Raw genomic sequence first — 9,633 nt, 5'->3', positions numbered from 1 at the left:
AATAATACAAGCAGTATATTAGTTGAATTATGCTCATGTTTGAGCTTTGTAATTAATCTTTTTAGATCTATTTTTATGGAGTAATAATTGCATGCAACCATTTTTTTAAGCTCAACTCAATAGTCCAAATCACATGGTGCTACTTGGTAAATATTTTATTTTATATAATATATATATATATATATATAATATATATAATATATATATATATATATTGTTTTGTTTTGTTGTGGCTATGGCTTGGTTGAAAAAAATATGGTTGGGCCAAGTAATACTCTTTGTAGGCGTGTTTGGCCAAGGAGTTAGAAGTAAAAGTTATGAACTTCACTCATTATTTGATTTAAAGAGTTTGTGGATCTCACTACTAAAAACCATCAATTTTATACCTTACCAATTTGTTAGACTGTGGACTCTAAAAGTTCACAACTTACTAAACTTTAAAACCATGACTTTATGTCGATAATTTTGAACACAACGGAAGTAGTTTACTTACCACAAAGACCAAAAGTTGCTAATTTAAGAACATACAAACTCACACATTTATTCAAATCTGCATACACACACCTAAATATCGAATCTACAAACTAAGAGGAACCATAGGCAATGGTGTGTAGAGGCTGAAACCCATGTCCAATTGTTGCCTTCCAAACTCGCTCGATATCGGACATTGTGTAGCCACACTCGTGCTCGGTCCACCCTTCCATCGCATGCACCACACCAGCAATGCGCCATGCGCTCATCACTCGCCTCGGCAGCCAATTCTGCAACAATTAAAGTTCATTTACACTACGTGTACTGAATTGTATTATTCGTAGCCAAAGTGAAATTAGGAATTTCATAATGAGGATACATTACAATTTATTTTTTTATTTTTATTTTTTATATACATTGTTGATCTATTTTAAAAGCTTAACTGGGGTATAACTTAAAAGTTGTATATATAATTTTATCATATTTAAGACAAACTAAGACAAGGAACAAGTGTCTCTCCTTCCTTTGTTCTGCCCCTTTAATGTAGTGTACATTTGTTTGAGTGATTTACCTCACAAGAGTGCATATTTTGAAGGGAAGGAGGAGCCTCCATTGCAGGGGTGAAGTTGTAGAAGCAGTCTTTGCGTACAATCTTGGGAGGGAATTGCGAGAAGGGAATGAAAGTCGTTCCTTTTGGAGCCTTAAGCTGTTCTTCATCAGTAAGTCCTTCTCCCACCAACCATATCTACATTAAAAAAGAATAAAGGGAAATCATATTTATCAACTTTTTAATTTGTTTCAAAATAAACATGATTAAGGAAAGAACCATATGGAGTAATTTTGGAATTAAGTCCCACATTATGAGAATGGCCTTTTGCAAGAACTAGACTGCCTTCTTCAAAGTTGTTGGAAGCTTTATTGTTGAGCTTTTTGTAATGTTGTTGATTCAAAACAGCAATTTGAATGCCCTTTTTGGAAAGGGAATGATAAAGTGCAAAAGCCAATTTTGTAATTTTTCCCGTGAGGAGGACTTGAGTTGCAAATTTGGGAATATTATTAACCACTATAGCCACGGCCAAGCTACTCCCATCCACAACCCTCACTTTAAGTTTAAGGTTTCTTTGAATATAAACCTCTCCGTAATTGTTCAGCTCCTCTCTCTGCAAATTATGTATATTGAATTTGTTATTTGGGTTTTTATGATAATGAAGGGATTTTTGAAGAAATGAGTTGCTTGCCTGATTCAAGAGGCCTAAAGTCAAGACTTTACAGCCCTTCTGATCGGCATTGGTTATTGCTTCTTCAATCAAGCTGTTTATTGATTTGGTTTGCCATTGAAGTAAGTACTGCAAAATAAGTTCAAGCTCCTTTTGTTAGATACCATACTAGTTTATACTCAAAAGGAGAGAGGGAATAAAAAACATAGGTCACTGTTTGGATTTTGATTTTGCAAATTGCACTTGTTTTTTTATAACTTATTTAACTTGGTTTTCATATTTCCTCACCAATCATCTCAATTTGTAGCCAAATTCTATATGGAAAAATAGTTTTTATTTATTTATTTATTTATTTTTTTTTGCCTCATTTAACTAATTTAGATTTCGTTTGATAACTATTTGGTTTTTAGTTTTTATTTTTTAAAATTATGTTTGTTTTATCTCAATTTTTTAATAAGTTTTCATTTTTCTTTTCGAACTGTTAATCAAATTCAAATAAAATAAAAAGAAAACTATTTAAGATTTTCAAAAACTTGGCTTAAATTTTAAAAAAAATATATATTAAAAAAGTGGACAATAAAAAATAAATAATTGAAAATAATATTTATAAATTTTATTTTTAAAAGTGAAAAAAATTTAAATGATTATCGGATAAAACTTTATTGATTGATAGAGTTTTGAAAGATAAGCTTATTCAACTAGATTTTAAAATTTAAAAATGTATTTTTTTTAGAATTTATCTACAAATTCAATATACTTCTTTTTTACGAGCCAAGTTGAGTTTTGTCCTAAATATTTACCGTTTTCAAAATTCAAATCAAATAATTATTAATGGAGTTGAGTTGAGTTTTTGTCCTAAATATTTTTAAAAGTTCAATTTATTCCACTCCTTAATAAGCAAAAATTGTCACCTGAACGTCAAACTTAGGGATAGCCCATGTTTGCAACTTCAGCTTCTCAAATTGGTTGCGTTCAACAACAAATGTAAGGCCATATATCCACGTCAGCAGCATGGTGACTGGGGACAGTAAAGACAGATACCACGTGGAAGTGTGGGGCCTGGATGCCAGCTCGGCAAATCCCAGCCGTAGAGGATAGATGGAATCCGGAGTTGTGAGATGAGTCAGATGGACCACGTCAGCAACTTCTTCGCCTCTTTTAAGGGATTGGAGATACAGATCATCGGTAGATTTGTGGATTGTGTCGTAGATGTAATCGTAAAAAGGCATAAAAAGGGAGTAGTTGGTTCGGAATTGAGTGTGATGCAACGAGTGAAACCTGTTATTACTCCAGAAAAACATTTTTAATTTTTAAAGATTAAAAAAAAAAGAATACCTAATTTCTATTTACTTATAAATTTTAAAATGTTACACATTTAATTCTTACATTTTGATTTTGATTTCAATTTGGTCTCTGTTTGAAGATGAGTTAATTTATATTAATAAATTAAAAATCGTTAAAAGAATTATAATTAATTAAGTTCACTATTTTTATCACTTTTAAAATTAAATTTAAAATTTTACTTCATAATTATTTTTAATTAATTAATAGAAATTGATGTCAATGATTGAAAGTAAGTATATAATGAAAAATTGAGATTAAAAATGTAAAATCTTAAAACTTAGGGACTAAATTGAAATAAAACTCAAATCTCAAAGGCAAAATTGTAACATTTTGAAATTTATAGATTAAAATTAAATAAAACTCAAAACTTAAAAACTAAATATGTAACATTTTAAAACCTAGGAACCAAATAAAAATTAGAGCCAAAATCTAGGGACAAAAAATATGTTATTCCCTAAAAATTAAGTTTTCACTCTTCACATTTATATTTGCATTTATAATGATTTTTTTCTTTTCTAGAAAAAGCCCTAACTACATTGATTTTTCCATGAATATATAGAATCACACATATTTTTAGATATAATACCATTTTGTTATTGTACTTTCATATTTGTTCAACTAAACAATTTTAGTTTATGTGTTTTTAATTGTTCAATTTTATTTCTTATATTTTCAATAAATCTTAAATTTAGTTATTACCATTATTTTCATTGATTTTTATCAAGAAAAGCCCTTATTATCTACTAGCATTTGTAGTAAAAGTATTGAAAACATATTCACATATTGTATTTTATTACCTAAAAATGATTATTTTTATTTAACCAATTTCGAAAAAAATTAGCTCTTGAGAGACTAAATTTAAGATTTATTGATAGTAATCTTATTATCTACTAGTATTTGTACTAAAAGTATTGAAAACATATTCACATATTGTATTTTCTTACTTGAAAATTATTATTTTTATTTAGCCAATTTCGAAAAAAAAAAAATAGCTTTCAAGAGACTAAATTTAAGATTTATAGATAATACAAAAACTAAAACTGGACATTTTGAAGTACAAGGACTTATATTAAAATTGAACATTTTGAAGTACAAGAATTAAAATTAAACAAACTCCAAATTGTAGGAACCAAAATAATATTTTAACCAAAACACAATAAACCCTAAACCCTAAACAATTTCAAACAAATACTTGTTTAAAGTAAATAAAAATAGTTTTACAACAGTTATGAATATGCATTCACCGTTAATTAAGGGCATGCTTGAGACTAGTTTTAAGGGCATAATTTTAATTAAAGGTATTAAATTGATTTTGAACCATTAAAGACATGTATTAAAGTGATTTTGGATCTAAGTAAAATGAAATTTTAATTATTTCAAAATTACTTCTAAATATAACTCAAGTAAAAATTCTTTTCTCAATTACGTCCATAATATATTATAGAAACATTTTGAAAGCAATCAAAATTTTAAGGCTCCGTTTGATAACCATTTTATTTTTTATTTTAGTTTTTAAAAATTAAGCTTATTTTTTCTCAATTCTTTACCATGATGTGCATATTTAATGGTTTACTTCTTAGCCAAATTCAAAAAACAAAAATAAGTTTTTGAAAGCTATTTTTTTAGTTTTCAAATTTTGACTTATTTTTTAAACCATTGGTATAAAATAGATTTAAAAAAAGAAACTTAGAGGTGGAACGATCTATAAATTTAATTTTTAAAAACAAAAACCAAAATCCGAATAGTTCGGAAACTAAGACTAAACAATTAAAAATTTAGTACTATCGAGATTTCAATTTTGGATTTCCCCCTAATCCTTAGCCTATTGAAAAGATTATATGGATAAGTATATTGATTATAAAAGCATAAAAATTCAAGGAAATTAATAATAATAATAATAAATCGTATGAGTTCTAAAATCTACTAAACTGTAGCTGAAGTGAAAAGTGATCAAAATCCTAATATGTCCAAGAAATTTAACAACTATTACTTAGACTTTAAATTAGTCCAACTCAAATGCTCATATTTTTCAACCCATCTAATTAATTTGCCTAGCATGATATAATGAGGTAACTTTCTCCCTCGGGTATGTTAATTTTTTTTTTCTAATATAGTAATAACAAAAATATTGAGAATCTTTTTAAAGAAAAATAATTAGCTACATCTTGGGTGCATCAATATTTGTGCGGTCCACATCTAATTATCTAATTACAGTCTGTCTCGTGACAAACTTTATTTATATACGAAAAAATTTAAATATTTTTAAGTTTATTTTTGTGGTAGGATTGAAGTCAGCTGCTCAAAAATGGAACTAACTCAGGATGCACCTAAACATTTCTTAAAAAAAAAAGGAACAAAATAGAAATTAAAATTAAAGCATAGAGAGAGAGGGACTTACGATGGAGTATAGATGAGGAACTTGAGAGGAGGAAAGAGAATGAAGAGGCGATTAGGGATGAACTCAAAATTGCAATGTCCCATATAATTCATGAAGTCAATGTAAGTAATGTATAAAAAATAAGCTCCCACTGATACTGATCCATTCAACACTGTTACCATCAAAGGTATGGCAAACAGAATGAAATATGCTAATAACTCTGCAAATGGATGAATCACAGCTGCCATCACCAAAACAAATCCAATTCAGCCATTATGGGTTCATCCTTGGCCATTCTAAAAAAGATATGAACTTGCTTTTTAACAATCTAATTTCTACCTTTCTGTAAATTAAATTAAGTTCCAAAATATATGAATTAAATTTCAACTAAAACATGCATTTTTTAAAAACATCTCTTTTAAGATTTAGAACTTAGAAGTGAAACTGTTAAAAGTAGAGCAGCATTTTTCTTATTTAATTTCTGTTAATTAACATGAGATTCATAGAGTCTGTTTAAAAGGTGTGTTAATCTCTGAACAATAAGTTGGCTAGATATATGTGTTTTAGTCCCTAATTTTTAGGTTTTTACCTTTTCCTAAAAAAATATTTAGTCGTTATTGCTTTAAATTTTATAATTACTTAATATCGTGTGTTTTAATATTTTTCAATTATGTTATTTTCACTAGTAAATAATAATAGTAAAATATATCGTGAGTTGCTAGAAATCTAGAGAGGGAATTACTAATTCTTCCTTCTAATTTCTAAGAAGTTGTGTTTGGTGGAACTTTTGACTTCAAAGTTTTGAAATCTAACCTAATTTAAAGACTAAATTATTATTTAAATTTACTAAAATTTAAAGACTAAATTGTTATTTTTATCAGATCATTTCTTTTCATATATTAATTAATAATAAATATGATATGTTATTTTGAACAAGAAAATCTTGACCACTACTACAAAGTATATAGAGAGAGAGAGCAAAATGCATGTAAGACTTTCAGAGATGTCCAAATCCTTGTTCCCATTTTATTCTTTATACTGTGAAATTTCACATGGAAATCAGGGTGGGGTTTTCCACAGAAATTTTTTCTCGTTTGATTATTTTCTTAAGAAAATCAATTAACTTAAATTATTATTATGGAAAAATATTAATTAAACAATTAATATTTTCACTAATTTTTTATATGATTGATTCCATATGACAATTTGAATTTTAAGAGAAATTACACAAATTTTCAAGTAGATAAATATTTATCTGTTAAATTATTTATATATATAATATAAATTTAAATATTCAACTGAGACATAATAATAAAATTTAAAATAATAATAATAATCATGACAACATAATATTAAATTATTCTAATAAAAACCTTTTTTAAAAAAAGGCCAATGAGACAGAGACAGAAAATGAGGTGACGGCTTAATGCATCTTCCATTCCCCTCATTTAGTTTACAAAAATCTTTACACAATTGCAGAAAAAACTGTACATCTCTATTTAATTAGCTAAAGTAATCAATACATTAAATAAATATCACCCTTGCTTACTATGAGAAAAAGAAGTACCGACTTTTAAAAAAAATAGACATTTGACATTTTCACTATATCATACACAAAATATATATATATAGAACTTAAAGTAAAAAGCCACAAAATTTGTTAATTTAAATGCTTTTTAAATTTAGATGTAAAATTGACAACTCAACATTTATGTATTGACACTTATATAACACACTTTTGAACAATATATTTATTTATTAGATGCAATATCAATAATCTAGTAAACCAAGCCAGAATATATAAGCGGGGTGAAAACTTCTATGGTTGTAAATAAAGCAAAAGGCAAATCTATTTAGGAGAAGTAATCAACTTACCTGTAATTGGCTCTGTAACAATGGAGGAATGGTGGTGGGAATGGTAGCGAGAATAGAGATAATGATGGTGCAAAGCTCTGTGAAACCAATAATACAAAAACTCCACTGGTCCTACGTGTAGCAAAAACACCGTTACCACTCCATCTGTCCTCCACATACGAAGATTTGAAGCTTTCTCAATACAATTGCTGATTATGTAAAACAACACTCCATTCAACAGTATTTGATCGTCCCTGTCCATACAAAAAGAGTCATACACTTCTATTCAATAGTTCTGTTCACAGAGAGTGCAATAATGTATGAAGATTAAATTTAATTTTACCAGTTTTGTTCTCTGTCGACTTGTTCAAATTCTACGCCCTTGTGGACGATCCGTGCGGTGCCTTTTGCAGTTTGATAACGAGAAAATGAGATCCACATTTGGCTATGGATCATCCTCCACAAAAGAAAAGGAAAAATCAGAAGATATGAAATGTCTCTCTCTGTTTCGTCCTTCGTCATGTAATGGTAGATACTGTGAATCACACCAGGAGCCAAAACCAGATACTGCAACCAGAAATCCGCAATGATAGAGTCTCATTTCAACAAATTTCAGTCAATAATGGATTTATAAGAAAATAAACTAACATCACTAACTAGACTACAAATCTTTTCTAATCGCCATTCCGAATCCCTAGCGCATAAAAGTAACACAAAATGAAAAGATTGAACAATGATTTATGGCTGTGGATCATCAATAAATCATACTTAGAAGTTCATTTTCGTGGAATATCTAATGTTCATTTTAACAAACAGATTATAGGCATGAGATTCGGTCTATGTGGAACTACAAACAAGCATTGATAACAATGACAGTTAGCAGAATATGAAGGAAGCAAGAAGAAAACGAAGAGGAATAGGACCTTGAAGCTTCCGAGAGGCTTCCATGGCCAATCGGTGAGAATCCCTGGTATAGACGCCATTAATGCAGAAGCTCAAGTTCTTTCAATTTCTACGTTTTTTGTTTATCAAGTTCCTTTTATAGAGGGAAAAACTATTTAATGGGTCAATGTTGAAAGTATTTTCCATTAATTAAATTGGTTCCCCTCATATTTCCAAATTTCTAAAATTTGCCTGAAAGTCTTCGAAATTGTAGAATGGGCACTGCTAGGCTGCTAGGTGCTTAAATGCTGGATACTCCGGTTTGCATCTGCGTGATTCTGTGTGTACTAAAAGTTCAGGGGCTACTTTTGGAAACTAATTTCAATTTTCTTTTTCTTTTTCCAATTAAATAATTTGTAAGAGTTAATGTTATATTTATTATGTACGTTGACATTACTTTTTTAAATTTTTTTTTTTTTTTTTTATAATATATGGAGTAGAGGAGGAATCCAACTTCCAATTTTAATGTCAATAATATAAATTTTATGTCAGAACTATGTTTGTTTTAACTTACATTGACATTACTCGCTAATGTCATTCATAGTTTTGTGATTTCAAAAAATTGTTAAAATTATAAGTTAAGAAAATAAATGTCTATTTAGTTACTAGATTTTCTTAAAAAAGAATAATATTGTCTAATAGCTCAACTAGTAGAAAATATATATCATCGACCTAAGATGTCTAAGGCCCGAATACTCCATTTTACATATTATTAAATTAAAAAAAGATGTGGGTATAATAACTTTACAAGCTTTAAGCTTTATATCTAAATGGGTCATGAACCTTTAATTGTGCATAAATTCTAATCTATTTTAAATTATGAAAAAATTGAAAAATTAAAAGTTAATGAACCTATAAATATATAATATTCAATGACTATGAGTTTTTTTTTTTTTTTGTATAAATAACTTTTTCACGGACTCTTTATGATTAATGATTCATCCCCCATAAAAGAATAAAATCTAACATTCTGCTTACATAAGAACGACACTAACAATTTTATACAATATCAAATCAGGGATGGTCGTGTTTATCGTGGCTATGATAGAGCTTATTTTCCCTAACACAGTACATTATAAAATATGAAAGTAGGCTTTGATGCAAGCATAAAGTTAGATTTCATATCCTTATGAAGAGTGGTCATCAATCATTTAAAGATTCTAAAAAAGTCATGAGTAAACTAAAAAAAAAAAAAAAACAAACAAACTCAAATGACTAACGGACACATCTCTCAAAATTATAATGCCAGACTTCTCATTTAATTTTATCTTTAAAAAATAAACTTCTCAGTTAACCTAAAAATTATATATTTTTTCATCCCAAGGATGGGTTGTTTATGAAAATACATTAGAAAAAACAACAAAAACAAATAATTATCAAAACACACTTCCACGTCATTTATTCTAAAAAAGAAAAAACATAGGTGCA

The 9,633-nt window shown here is 28.1% G+C and overlaps 1 protein-coding gene across 2 annotated transcripts; it reads right to left on the bottom strand.

Annotated features, from left to right (window-relative positions):
* Positions 1–431: 431 nt before the first annotated feature.
* On the bottom strand, positions 432–8,341 carry LOC120072793 (very-long-chain aldehyde decarbonylase CER1-like). Of its 2 annotated transcripts, XM_039025307.1 has the most exons (9): positions 8,187–8,341; positions 7,607–7,830; positions 7,285–7,517; positions 5,431–5,650; positions 2,600–2,966; positions 1,710–1,817; positions 1,329–1,631; positions 1,043–1,216; positions 432–761 (listed from the first exon to the last, which is right to left on the bottom strand). In XM_039025307.1, exons 1-9 carry the CDS (start codon positions 8,244–8,246, stop codon positions 585–587), a joined length of 1,866 nt encoding a protein of 621 aa, XP_038881235.1. In that variant the 5' UTR covers positions 8,247–8,341; the 3' UTR covers positions 432–584. The 2 variants fall into 2 exon arrangements, with proteins under 2 accessions (XP_038881235.1, XP_038881226.1); XM_039025298.1 differs by having other exon boundaries at positions 1,329–1,817.
* Between the last annotated feature and the right edge of the window lie 1,292 nt (positions 8,342–9,633).

Source organism: Benincasa hispida, chromosome 1, assembly GCF_009727055.1.
Source record: "Benincasa hispida cultivar B227 chromosome 1, ASM972705v1, whole genome shotgun sequence".
Classification (NCBI taxonomy): Eukaryota; Viridiplantae; Streptophyta; class Magnoliopsida; order Cucurbitales; family Cucurbitaceae; genus Benincasa; species Benincasa hispida.
The sequence above is the reverse complement of the archived record's forward strand: the minus strand, read 5'-3'. Positions and strand labels throughout refer to the sequence as shown.